The following is a 14394-nucleotide window of genomic DNA, read 5'->3' as shown; positions in this document are numbered from 1 at the left end:
GATGGGAACCAGCCACAAAGTTATTACATGATTTTTGTGTAATAACTGTGTGGCTTATGTCATGTTTTATTGCACCAGTTAATTGCATGAATATGTGGCAGGTTACTATTTGAGGTGTGATTAACTGGTAAAGCACGTCTTAAGTGTAATGTCTTCCAAAGGAGCCCTAGACACATTTGAAGATTTTACCTTCAATCTTTCCCTGCCCTCCCCCTCCTTTGCAGGTCATCTTTTAAGTTCTTACCATTTTAAATCATGTCTTTTGAGCCTTGTACAGTAGAATGAACAGTTCTAAAAGAAATTACTAGACCAGCTACTGTCCTGCTGATCTCTTGTGCGTAGATCATCATAGTGTTAAGAACTGTGCTTTAAAAAGACAGCGAGAAAAAGTTAGTGCATTCCCCTTCAGCAGCTTTCTAACATAAATTCTGTAGAGCTTTGTAAAAGATAAATAATTGTAGTGGCCCTATTAACAACACTTAAGACATAAAATCAATACAAGTCTTGATAAATTTATTCTAAACACCTAAGCCAATTATGCAATTTATTTGATTATTACAGATGAACAAGCAAATACTCCAGACAGGTATTTTTAATGCTCCAGTTGTGTTCTTATAAAAGCAGTATTTTAGGGGGGGTTTTAATTCTCAAGAAATTTAATTGTTCAGACTTTTTTCCCTCAGGGGTTTTTGGTGGGTGTTTTAGGCTTATCTAGTCATAAAACTAGGTTGCTACTTAGTTTTCTGGTTCCAGGGGACAATATGGAATATTTAATATATCATTGCATGGAGGATTGAAATGTATGTTTTGAGATAGATGAAGTTGGGAATATTTTAATTTTCACTCTTAATTTGCATGGTCCACTCACATGCTGAAGTGTTAACTGAATCAGAATTCAGGAGAATTTCAGTCAAAAGAAAAAAACAAATGAGAAAAAAGGGAAGATCCTCCAGAAATGCATTATAGATGACTGCAGTATGAACCTTGCAAGTGAATAAACATATCCTTGTGTGGTTATCAAGCAGTGAGCTATATGGTACAAGGTCTAGGGAACAAAATTAGAAGACATTTATTTCTTTTCTCCAATATTTTTACTGCAGTGACAATGTCAAAAGCATGAGTGTGGGTGAGAATAGAATCAGTATCCTGACATGAACTTTTGCTTTCAGATAGAAAACTACTTGCTTCGTAATCATGAGACAAGAAAATACCTACAGGAGCAGGCATACCGGTTGCAGCAAGGCATTGTAACTAGTACCACACAACAGGTGAGTGCCTTGTACATGACTGATCATGCTTTCAGTGTTGAATTTTTTTCTTGGGACCAAATTCTGTTCTAATTATAGCAATGTAACCAGGATCAGAATGTGGCCTTTAGAACCTGGTTGACTAAAATTTAAAAAAATGATACTGATTCCTTTTACTATGGAACCTGAAGAGAGATTTTTTTGCAGAGTCTTTAAATACCATGAGCACAGGTGTTGTTGAAAATCATTAAAGAGAGCGATTCACATTCTTGGTTGTGCCCCAAAGTTGCATGCCATGAAGAATGCTCAACTCAGAAAAGGAAGGGGGTACACATTCCTATTTTCTAGATTCTGAGCTATTGCATGAGTTAAAATAGCCCCCTATGTATTTTAGACTATGGGCAGACATTATGTTTTCACCCCCAGCTGCAGTGCAGCAAAAATTGCCATGAAGGCATATAGTGATATGTTCTGTAGCCAGGGGGTATGATAGTGGGTTGCTTGCCCCTGTGGATCCAATCCCCCACCACCACCAAGATGAGGGTATCCTGGCAGTGAGTCTGCTTGCTGACAGTCTGCCACCCCTACAGTAAAGTGGGAAGCAGAGCTGCAAATCCCCCACTGACTGCTGTAGCCCTGGAGACTGCCATGGGGAATGGCAAGCTTTCAGTGAGTGCCCTGCAACTTTGGCCCTCTGGGGCTGACTTCCCTTCCCCATCCTTGTGGTGGGGCAGTGGGCAGGAGGCTGCCAGTGATCAGGTGGCATCACAGATTCTCTGGGGCTGCCATCTGTTCCTCTGTGACTCAGGGGAACTAGACCACAAAATTCAATGACTCTACCCCACTCCCTTGTTGAGGGGGAGCAAGAGGAGGGGAAAGAGCACTGCGGTATACTGAGAGACTGAGAGACCGCTGTAGTGCTTCATTGTACTGTCTAGATGTTATTTGTGGTGCTACAGAGAAGTTCCTGGGTGGAACAGCTGCGCTTATGTAGCACTTCCACTAATTTTGTAGGACTACAGGGCACATGCATGTTTGTCCTCTTGGTTTTTCTAGTATTACACAATTGTTGGCAGTTCCACAAACATAACATCTGTCCCTGGCCTTTGCTGAGAGTGCTGCTCTAAGTGGAATAGCTCCCCCATACTGCGTCCTCCCAGCATGGCAAGCCTCCTTTATCAGTCCTTCTGAGAAGCCTGATATAGGGTCTGTGACAGCTCATCACAGTCTCTATACCAGGACAATACTCCCTGGTGTCTTGCAGGCTGTTTATTCTCCCAGTATACCACTGGGGCAGGCTTGCAAAACTGGATGTGACTTGAAGTGTGGATTTTGTTTAAATACAGATTGTAGGCCAGGTTCATATGGGCTCCATAGGCACCTAAATAGGGCTCAAGCAGAACTTAACCTTCTAAGCCCTGGAGTGTAATTCAACTTGGCTTGTGCCAGCAGCCATAAAACAGATAAGTCATGTCCAGTTTGAGGCCCCTAGGCATCAAGGGAATCTTTAAACATGCTCTGGGAGGGGAGGAAGGGGGCAGCACTGTAATTAGAATAGCTCTTGGGAGCCACTCTAATTAAAGTACCAGCATCATTGTGTGTATTCAGTATCCTGTGCTCCAAAATGCTGGCGGGGACATTTAAAGCTTGTCAAACAAACTTTAGGTAGAGCAGCCCACCACCATTTTGAGGCATGGGGACACCGAATACATGTTTATGCAAAGGCTGCTGGAGCATGCCAATTAGCACACTCCAGCAGACTCAATTAATTGAATCTGCTTTGACACCTTCTAAGTAGCACATACTGGAGCAGGCATCTAGCATATATAGAGGTGCCTCAAATTCCTTCTTAAGTTTGGGTGCTGTACATACAGGTTCTGAGAGAAAGCAGGAGGCCACCATTCTAGGCCTTCCTCACCTGAGAGGATTCAGACCCACGTGTTCCACTTCTTAGGAGAGTGGTCTCACCATGCAGTTACAGAATAATTGCTATGTCCCTCCTTTGTGAGGGTAAAGGCCTGGCTTCTGAGCCTTGCTCCCAGGATGATTTATGCATATTATATTAGACAGCCATTGGTTAAAAAATAAATATGAAGCTAGAGAGACAGTAAGCAAGAAGAAGCCTGCCTCTGTAGCCTAATAATTATGGCACTCCACTGGAAGGATAGGCTCTTGGAATTTGGTGCTTGCCGCTATGGTTATTTGTAAGTTTTAAGTATTCCTGTCTAGATGCTTCTGCTTACCGAACCAATTTTATTCTGATCCTGTACTCATATGGACTCCAGTTACTCTTCAGGCCAATGCTGGAGTAGAGCAGTCCAGAGCAGTGGTGCTCAACCAGGGGTCCATGGGTCAAATCTGCATGCCTCTACTGCCAAATTTCTGTACCTGTGGGAAGCCCCATGGGCCAGATCAGGGCGGGCAATTATTTCAGGCGGAGGACTGCTTAACAATTTTTGGCGAGCTGTCGGGTGCCACATAAGTAGCCTCACCCCTTCACAGTTGCCCTGCCCCGTGGTCATCACATTGGGTCCAGAAGTCCTGCCCTAACTTTTGCCACCAGAAGTCCCTCCCCTTGATGCCCCTCCCCCCCATATTCTTTTGGGGAGGGGAGGTTGCCATCTTAGAACCAGAAACAAACCAAATCATACACCAGAAGTCAAACACCTACTATAATGTATTTTAATTATATTACAAAAATATTTGTCATGACTTGTGATTGTTTACTGTATATAGAAGGGATTGCATAATAAAAATAAAGTGTCACTTATATTGTGTGTATGGTGGGGTGTGGTTGTGAAGGGGGGCGTAGGGTATGTTGGAGTGCAAGTATATGTCGGTGGGGGTTGTGGGGGCAGGATGTGGGGTATAAGGGAGAGTGGGAGGTGTAGGGACCCCCTACACACACCCCCATGGCATGCAGCCCCCACACACCCCCTTGCAGCCTGCCCAGCTGCCTCTATCGCAGGGGCTCTGTGCTGTGTGCCTGCTGTTCCACACTCACAGTGGGACAGACCTGTGCTGGACTCCGTGGGGAAGCAAGGGGCAGGGCTCCCTCCACTCCTGGTGGAGTGTGGGGACTTGCACAGCAGGGAGCAAGGGAGGCGGCAGGCTCCAATGCAGAGCTTCCCCAGCTGCAAGTGTTGGAGCTGCAGATGCGTGGCATAGAGCCCTGGTGATAAGGCAGGTTCTGCTCCCTCCTCCCGCACAGTGCTGGCCAGAGCCACGCCCCACTGGGCACGATTGCCCTGACTTCCCTGCCTGCTGCTGGTGCTGGCAGCTGGGGCTGCATGCCATGGGGGGAGTGTGTAGGGGGTCCCTACAAACCCCACCTTTACACCCACACCCTGCCTATTCATAGATGTTAGGATCAGAAGGGACCTCAATAGATCATCGAATCCGACCCCCTGCATAAGCAGGAAAGAATGCTGGGTCTAGATGACCCCAGTTAGATGTTCATCTAACCTCCTCTTGAAGACCCCCAGGGTAGGGGAGAGCACAACCTCCCTTGGGAGCCCATTCCAGACCCTGGCCACTCGAACTGTGAAGAAGTTCTTCCTAATGTCCAATCTAAATCTGCTCTCTGCTAGCTTGTGGCCATTATTTCTTGTAACCCCTGGGGGCACCTTGGTGAATAAATACTCACCAATTCCCTTCTGTGCCCCCGTGATGAACTTATAGGCGGCCACAAGGTCACCTCTCAACCTTCTCTTGCGGAGGCTGAAAAGGTCCAGTTTCTCTAGTCTCTCCTCGTAGGGCTTGGTCTGCAGGCCCTTAACCATACGAGTGGCCCTTCTCTGGACCCTTTCCAGGTTATCCACATCCCTCTTGAATTGCGGCGCCCAGAATTGCACGCAGTACTCCAACTGCGGTCTGACCAGCGCCCGATAGAGGGGAAGTATCACCTCCTTGGACCTATTTGTCATGCATCTGCTGATGCACGATAAAGTGCCATTGGCTTTTCTGATGGCTTCGTCACACTGCCGACTCATGTTCATCTTGGAGTCCACTAGGACTCCAAGATCCCTTTCCACTTCCGTGCCACCAAGCAGGTCATTCCCTAGGCTGTAGGTGTGCTGGACATTTTTCCTCCCTAGGTGCAGCACATTGCATTTCTCCTTGTTGAACTGCATTCTGTTGTTTTCTGCCCACTTGTCCAACCTGTCCAGATCTGTTTGCAGCTGTTCCCCGCCCTCCGGCGTGTCTACATCTCCCCATAGCTTTGTGTCATCTGCAAACTTGGACAGAGTACATTTGACTCCCTCGTCCAAGTCACTGATGAAGACATTAAAGAGTATCGGTCCAAGGACCGAACCCTGCGGGACCCCACTGCCCACACCCTTCCAGGTCGAAACCGACCCATCCACCACGACTCTCTGGGTGTGACCCTCCAGCCAATTCACCACCCACCGGACTGTGTAGTCATCCAAGTCACAGCCTCTTAACTTGTTCACCAGTATGGGGTGGGATACCGTATCGAAGGCCTTCCTGAAGTCTAAGTATACGACATCCACCCCTCCTCCTGTGTCCAGGCGTTTCATAACCTGGTCATAAAAAGAAACTAGATTGGTCAGGCACGATCTGCCTGCCACGAACCCGTACTGATTTCCCCTCAGCATAATTTGTCCTGCCGGGCTCTCACAAATGTGAGCCTTGATAATTTTTTCAAAGACTTTGCCAAGGATGGAGGTGAGGCTGACTGGCCTATAGTTGCCCGGGTCCTCCTTCCTCCCCTTTTTGAAAATGGGGACCACGTTGGCCCTTTTCCAGTCCTCCGGGACTTGGCCCGTGCGCCACGAGCGTTCAAATATTCCCGCCAGTGGCTCTGCAATGATGTCGGCCAGTGCCTTCAGCACCCTTGGATGGAGCTCATCCGGGCCTTCCGACTTAAAGGCATCCAGTTCTTCCAAGTGACTCTGCACCGTCTCAGGGTCTACGCATGGAAGTCTGGCGACTTGCTGCTGCCTTTCTACAACCCCAGTGAGAGACTTGTCGTGCCCCTCACTTAGGAACACTGAGGCAAAGAACTTGTTGAGGAGTTCAGCCTTGTACCCCCTGTCTGTCACCAATTGTTTCTGCCCATTTAGCAGGGGTCCTATTCCTCCCTGGGCCTTCCTTTTACTCCCTATATATCTAAAAAACAATTTCTTGTTGTCTTTTACTTGGGTTGCCATCCTCAGCTCCATGGTAGCTTTGGCCTGTCTAACTGCTTCCCTGCAAGCACTAGCAGAGGAGGTATATTCATCTTTGGTGATCTCTCCCTGTTTCCATTTTTTATGTGCTCCCCTTTTGTCCCTTAGGCTGCCCTGGATTTCTCTGGTCAGCCAGGGAAGCCTCCTGGCCCCTTTCCCTCTTTTGCCTCGCTCGGGGATCGTCTTGCTTTGTGCCTAAAGGATCGTTTCCTTAAGGCACAGCCACCCTTCTTGGGCTTCCATTTCTTCAAATCTCCTACTCTGCAGTGCGTCCTTGACTAATCACCTTAGTTCATTGAAATCAGCTTTCCTAAAGTCTAGCACTTTCACCCTACTAGTTACCTTACCCACTCGACGTCTTATGGTGTATTCTATTATTAGGTGATCACTGTCCCCCAGATGGCTACCAATCTGGAGGTCCGCTACCATGTCATCTCCCGTTGCCAATACCAGATCCAGTATGGCATTCCCCCTAGTGGGACCATGTACCTCCTGTGTCAGGTGGAGGTCCTGTACACAGGTTAGAAACCTGCGTGAGCCTATCTGCCCCGCCACTTCCCTACCTGCTGCCTCGAGCGAGCATGTTGTTCTGGCTGCAGCAGGAGTATGCCCAGAAGAGCCATTCTACCCAAGAGGGTGGGAGCAAGGCCCAATAGGGTATGTTGGGGGGTTGGGCTGGGTGGGGTGCAGTTCATTGTGAGGGGCACCATGGGCCAAATGAAAATGCCTGGCAGTCCACATTCAGTCCATGAGCCGTATTTTGCCCACCTGTAGGCAGATGATGTGGTTTCACATGCTACATTGCATTGGTGCACAAGTTTGATCCATGGCAGAGTCCACTGTGCCAGATTGCACCTGTCAGCCAACCCCACATTGGATCAGGCCCACAGACTGACCCCCATGCACTGTTCCTGCACTGGATCAGGCTCATGGACTAATCCCATAACACTCATGCAGGCTGCAGAGGTTTGGCACCACTAAGCTGGAGAAAGTGGAGATTTGCTCTAATCCTTAAGCAGTTTCCTCACACCTGCTTCAGTTTTTTTATCAGTTCGGAGGCTTAGAACAATGGTTTATTACTAGAGGCTGAAAGTATTTTCCACCCTCTTGACAGAGAAAATGGCACACAGGGATGCAGTGGCATTAAAACCTCCAAGAGCAGCATCATTTTATTTTATTCTAGCCATTCATCTATTGCAGTGGTGCTCAACCTTTTTGCCCCATGGGCCAGTTGACCAGTGCACCCTGATCTGTTCCATTACTACCCTTTTCACATTAATTTTCTTCTGCATTATGTTTAGTTCTGTTTACATCTGTTTTTTGGTTGGTTTTCTTTCCCCCTGCAATGAGGTCTCAGGAAATCTAAATTACCATTTTTACGAAGTAGAATAAAAGCACCGATGCTTATTTAAATACTGGGTATAAAGTGAATCATAATGTAAAACAGAAATTAACAAACATTCCAGAACAGAGACAGATATTCTGGCTTATCCCCCCCCACCAGTACATTATTATTTCCAGAGAATATTTTTTTTATTTGTCCAGTTCAATCTTTAAATGACCCAAGTGAAGGGAATTCCATATTATCTACTCATTAATCTGTTGGGTTTAAAACCCCTTGGAGAGCAGAAAAGGAATGTGCTGTGGATGTGCTTTGGTACCAGTTAGCAAAAATACTAGATTTACAAACTTTACATTATCATGTAGACAATTTGTTGGGGTTTCAAAATGTTAGACAGATAACTTGCTTTAAAGAATTTATTTAAGCTCTTTTTATTGCCTCCATAGTGATATAAGCACTCTGTATTCCCTCCTATTTCTCTTAGCCACAAATAACTAAAAAAATTGTCATTCATAGGTGAGGGAATAATATTGTTCTATCTTATAGGGCACGTAGCTTCCGCCTTTCTATTTGAGTGTGTGGAATGTTTTGTATCAAGTGCAATGCAAAACTCTAGAACTCTTGATTCATAGATGATATCTTTTATTAGACCAACTAAGAAATCACAAAAAATTATCTTGTTCAAGTATCATCTCTGAACCAAGAGTTCTAGAGTTTTGCATTTCTTTTTGTTTCAGACCAACATGGCTACCAAATGCATCCCTGAACCCTTGTGTCAAATGCGACACTAATTCAGATTTAAATGATGAAAGATTGTGAAAGCAGTTTTTTGTTTTGATAGACGTAGGTCTAAACCAGTGTTCTTTGATTGGAAATGTTTACTACTTTGAAAATATTTGCAAATCATACTCAATAGTTATTTGTTCAGAAAGCAGAAATAAATTATCACTAGTGTCTGAGCTGACAATGTAGTGTTACTGACAACAACTCAATAATCTTTACACCCATGTTTTAGATCTCAAAGTATTTTGTGTATACTCCCTTTTTCCCACCCCCTCCCACGCTACCCAGCTAACTTTTAGCTGTGGGAAGAACAAAAGAAAAGGGGAAAAGTGGTACATCATGTTATTACTTGCACCTTTTTTTCCTATAGTAGAAAAAATATTTTTATATCAGAAACATTTGTACACACATAGGCTCTAAACATACATTTGAGAGCTTTGGGTCCTAACAGCAAATACCATCATGTTTATTTAGATCTGGAATCTGGACTGGATGTGGGTGTGAATTGTACTCTGTCCAAGTTTGTGGACAATACTAAATTGTGGGGTGAAGTGCACACTCCAGAGGGTAGGAAATGATTGCAGGTAGACCTGGAAAGTTTAGAAAAGTGGGCAGTACACAATAGGATGCAGTACAAGGACAAGTGCAGAGTGCTGCACCCAGGGCTCAAAAATATCCAGTACATTTACTGGCTGGGAAGTGACCCTCTCAGCAGCACAGAAGCGGAAAGGGATCTTGGAGTCCTAGTGGACTCCAAGATGAACATGAGTTGTCAGTGTGATAAAATGCGGTTAGCTTTGCTGATGATTCGTCATGCATCAGCAGATGCATGATGAATAGATCCAAGGAGGTGATACTTCCCCTCTATGTAGCATTGGTCAGACCGCAGATGGAGTACTGCATCCAGTTTTGGGTGCCACACTTCAAGTAGGATGTTGATAGACTTGAGAGGGTCCAGAGGAGGGCCACTCATATAGTCGGGCTTACAGGACAAACCCTATGAGGAGAGACTGAGGGACCTAGATCTCTTCAGCCTCCGCAAGAGAAGGCTGAGAGGTGATCTTGTGGCGGCCTACAAATTCATTAGGGGGACACAGCAAGGGATCACAGATGCTCTGTTCACCAGGGCGCCTCTTGGGGTAACAAGGAACAATGGTCACAAACTAACAGAGAGCAGATTTAGCCTAGATATCAGGAAAAAACTTCTTCACAAAAAGGGTGACCAAAATTTGGTATGGGCTTCCAAGGGAGATGGTGCTCTCCCCTACCTTGGGGGTCTTTACGAGAAGGCTGGATAGGCATCTGGCTAGGGTCATCTGACGCCAGCACTCTTTCCTGCCTAGGCAGGGGGTCAGACTTGATGAACTGTTGAGGTCCCTTCTGACCCTAGCATCTGTGAATTGACTGAAACTTAACTTTGTGTTTGATCAGCACCACTTCTTTGCAAATAATCTATTTTCTGCCTTTGCTTCTAATATTTTCTCATCTTTTTTCTTCTTCTGTCCTGAGCAGATGATTGACAGAATATGTGTTAAAGTACAAGATCATCTCAACTCTTTAAGAAACTGTGGTGTGGATGCTGTACAGGAAGATCTAAAATCGGCAGAAAGGCTTATGCGGGATGCTAAGAACTCAAAAACAGTAAGAACTTCCAAGCACTATATACTGATTACATGGATCACAGTTTAATATAAAATGGTTTGATTAAAGAACTGTAGCCCTGATTTAGTTCTTTATATTTGTGTGTGTGTGTGTGCATGCATGTACTAGCAAATTGCCCATCAAGAATGACAGGGGAGGGACGGTGGGCAGGGATGGAGTGGGGAGGGGAAGCTTGCTAACCCTCCCCCTCCCCCACCCCCGCCACCACAGGGGGGGGGGGGAGCTTGCTGATGCCACCGCCTCCTTCTCCAGAACACACTTGCAGCACTGTGATTCGTTGTTTCAGTAACAGTCAAAGTGCTCCAAGAGCATTACGAACAGAGAGACAGACAGACTAAGCCCTTTATTATATTAGAATATGTATGTGTGTGGGGTGGGAGTGTAAAGGGAATATAAAAGTCAATCTCTTTTATGGATTGATAAGAACTCACCTTTTCCCCATGTTATCTGAACTGGTTTTTATTCAGAATGTTAAATGAAAAATGTTAAAATGAATGCATTTTTCCATCTGTTTTTCTATATTTGAAGATAATCACCAGAAAGGCTAATTTTTCAAATTGTTGGCTTTGTTTTACAGTTGTTACCGAACTTATACCACCTCGGTGGACCTTCTTGGGCAGCGGTGAATGGTTCGTTATCCAATCCAATACAGGAGACGTTAGAATCCATGGCTGGGGAAGTCACAAGAGTTGTGGATGAGCAACTTAAGGTCTGGATATAGGTGGTTTTAGATCTTACAAATATAAAAAAATGGCTAACGATGGACGTGCACTTAAATCAAGATATGCTGCTGCTATCATAAATGCAAGTATCATTCAAATGCAGAGCAAGAATTAGAAAACCCATAAAACTTCAGTTTGCTTTCTTGGTATTAATTTTGGAATGCTGAGTGTTTTTGTTCTGGGTGACTAGCTCCTAGAAAAATGTTCTGAGTTAAAAGTACAAAGTTAAGTGTTCTCAAGGAAGAGAAAGAGACAAAGGATGCACCATTTTGTATCTAAGGACACAGCCATGTCAAATGCTATATATACCTCTATCCGCTCTTGGGGTTTTGCTAAAGCAAAAGATTTACATTTACACTGCAGTGGAGTTGTACCAAACCAGTTCCCTGTCCAGGCACCCTAGAAAGCCTCACATATTTTGACAGATAAACTTGCCAATTCAGGTGTCTCAGTGGAGTGTGAGTTAGGGGTAGCTTCTTCTGTAGAGAACCATTGCTATGTGCTCTCAGCCCAAAGTCAACTTTGAATCAGTGCCATACGTGTTACTTCAATTCTTCAGTTTCAGTAAGTTTACCACAGGACTTTAGTGAGTGCCTATCAGTGTGGGTTTAAATCAAGGTAGTTTAATCAGCTATCTAAATCATGATTTAAATCACAAAATGGAAAAGCTTCATTTAAAAACAATCCATTTTAATTAACTTTTTGACTTGTATATTTCAGTTATTTTGTAAAGAAAAGTAGTTTCCCATTGGTAGATATGACCGTTCGGTATAATTTTTTCAATGTAGAGGGTACACTACAGCTATAGACCTGTATTCAGTCAATTCCTTAATATATTTAGATTCTCATTAATTCTGCTTTGCTAAGAAGGGTTAGAAAATTATCAACAAAATAGTGCTTATTTACTGGATGATCAACTTTTTATTTTGTGTAAGGCAGCTGTATTAGGATGGTAATAGAAATGGTAAATGGCATATAAAATATTTTTTATTCAACTAAGCAACCATAAATGTTTTGGATAAATAAACCTTACCTTATCAGAATATGCTCTATGTATATAACTAACTAACTTGCAGAACAAAGAGATTAACTGTAGTTTCATAGATTCATAGATGTTAGGGTCAGAAGGGACCTCAATAGATCATTGAGTCCGACCCCCTGCATAAGCAGGAAAGAGTGCTGGGTCTAGATGACCCCAGCTAGATACTCATCTAACCTCCTCTTGAAGACCCCCAGGGTAGGGGAGAGCACCACCTCCCTTGGGAGCCCGTTCCAGACCTTGGCCACTCGAACTGTGAAGAAGTTCTTCCTAATGTCCAATCTAAATCTGCTCTCTGCTAGCTTGTGGTCATTGTTTCTTGTAACCCCCGGGGGCACCTTGGTGAATAAATCCTCACCAATTCCCTTCTGTGCCCCCATGATGAACTTATAGGCAGCCACAAGGTCGCCTCTCAACCTTCTCTTGCAGAGGCTGAAAAGGTCCAGTTTCTCTAGTCTCTCCTCGTAGGGCTTGGTCTGCAGGCCCTTGACCATACGAGTTGCCCTTCTTTGGACCGTCTCCAGGTTGTCCGCATCCTTCTTGAAGTGTGGCGCCCAGAATTGCACGCAGTACTCCAACTGCGGTCTGACCAGCACCCTATAGAGGGGAAGTATCACCTCCCTGGACCTATTCGTCATGCATCTGCTGATGCACGATAAAGTGCCATTGGCTTTTCTGATGGCTTCGTCACACTGCCGGCTCATGTTCATCTTGGAGTCCACTAGGACTCCAAGATCCCTTTCCACCTCTGTGCCACCCAGCAGGTCATTCCCTAGGCTGTAGGTGTGCTGGACATTTTTCCACCCTAGGTGCAGCACTTTGCATTTCTCCTTGTTGAACTGCATTCTGTTGTTTTCTGCCCACTTGTCCAACCTGTCCAGATCTGTTTGCAGCTGTTCCCTGCCCTCCGGCATGTCCACTTCTCCCCATAGCTTTGTGTCATCTGCAAACTTGGACAGAGTACATTTGACTCCCTCGTCCAAGTCGCTGATGAAGACATTAAAGAGTATCGGTCCAAGGACCGAGCCCTGCGGGACCCCACTGCCCACACCCTTCCAGGTCGAGACCGACCCATCCACCACGACTCTTTGGGTGCGAGCCTCTAGCCAATTTGCCACCCACCGGACTGTGCAGTCATCCACATCACAGCTTCTTAGCTTGTTCACCAGTATGGGGTGGGATACGGTATCGAAGGCCTTCCTGAAGTCTAAGTATACGACATCCACCCCTCCTCCTGTGTCCAGGCGTTTCGTAACCTGGTCATAGAAAGAGACTAGATTGGTCAGGCATGATCTGCCCGCCACAAACCCGTGCTGGTTTCCCCTCAGCATAATTTGCCCTGCTGGGCTCTCACAAATGTGAGCCTTGATAATTTTTTCAAAGACTTTACCAAGGATGGAGGTGAGACTGACTATAGTTGCCCGGGTCCTCCTTCCTCCCCTTTTTGAAAATGGGGACCACGTTAGCCCTTTTCCAGTCCTCCGGGACTTGGCCCGTGCGCCACGAGCGTTCAAATATTCCTGCCAGTGGCTCTGCAATGATGTCGGCCAGTGCCTTCAGCACCCTTGGATGGAGCCCATCTGGGCCTGCCGATTTAAAGGCATCCAGTTCTTCCAAATGAATCTGCACCACCTCAGGATCTACGTATGGAAGTCTGGCGTCTTGCTGCTGCCTCTCTACAACCCCAGTGAGAGACTTGTTGTGCCCCTCACTTAGGAACACTGAGGCAAAGAACTCGTTGAGGAGTTCAGCCTTGTCCCCCCTATCTGTCACCAATTGTTTCTGCCCATTTAGCAGGGGTCCTATTCCTCCCTGGGCCTTCCTTTTACTCCCAATATATCTAAAAAACAATTTCTTGTTGTCTTTTACTTGGGTTGCCATCCTCAGCTCCATGGTAGCTTTGGCCCGCCTAACTGCCTCCCTACAAGCACGAGCAGAGGAGGTATATTCATCTTTGGTGATCTCACCCTGTTTCCACTTTTTGTGTGCTCCCCTTTTGTCCCTTAGGCTGCCCTGGATTTCTCTGGTCAGCCATGGAAGCCTCCTGGCCTCTTTCCCTTTTTTGCCTCGCTCGGGGATCGTCTTGCTTTGTGCCCGAAGGATCGTTTCCTTTAGGCACAGCCACCCTTCTTGGGCTCCCATCACTTCAAAACTCCTACTCTGCAGTGCTTCCTTGACTAATCGCCTGAGTGCATTGAGATCAGCTTTCCTAAAGTCTAGCACTTTCACCCTACTAGTTACCTTACCCACTCGACGTCTTATGTTGAATCCTATTATTAGGTGATCACTGTCTCCCAAATGGCTACCGATCTGGAGGTCCCCTATCATGTCATCCCCTGTTGCCAATACCAGATCCAGTATGGCATTCCCCCTAGTGGGACCATGCACCTCCTGTGTCAGGTGGAGG

The 14394-nt window shown here is 45.7% G+C and overlaps 1 protein-coding gene across 3 annotated transcripts in view; it reads left to right on the top strand.

Annotated features, from left to right (window-relative positions):
* CARMIL1 (capping protein regulator and myosin 1 linker 1) overlaps positions 1-14394 on the top strand; it is a 303334-nt gene that overhangs the window by 217171 nt on the left and 71769 nt on the right. For all 3 annotated transcript variants that reach the window (XM_059724311.1, XM_014606732.3, XM_059724312.1), the window contains 3 exons: positions 1170-1268; positions 10077-10205; positions 10804-10935. In XM_059724311.1, the coding sequence (XP_059580294.1) occupies positions 1170-1268; positions 10077-10205; positions 10804-10935 (360 nt within the window). The remainder of the gene's footprint in view (positions 1-1169; positions 1269-10076; positions 10206-10803; positions 10936-14394) is intronic.

This window comes from Alligator mississippiensis, chromosome 3 (assembly GCF_030867095.1).
Source record: "Alligator mississippiensis isolate rAllMis1 chromosome 3, rAllMis1, whole genome shotgun sequence".
NCBI classification, from domain to species: domain Eukaryota; kingdom Metazoa; phylum Chordata; order Crocodylia; family Alligatoridae; genus Alligator; species Alligator mississippiensis.
The sequence above is the reverse complement of the archived record's forward strand: the minus strand, read 5'-3'. Positions and strand labels throughout refer to the sequence as shown.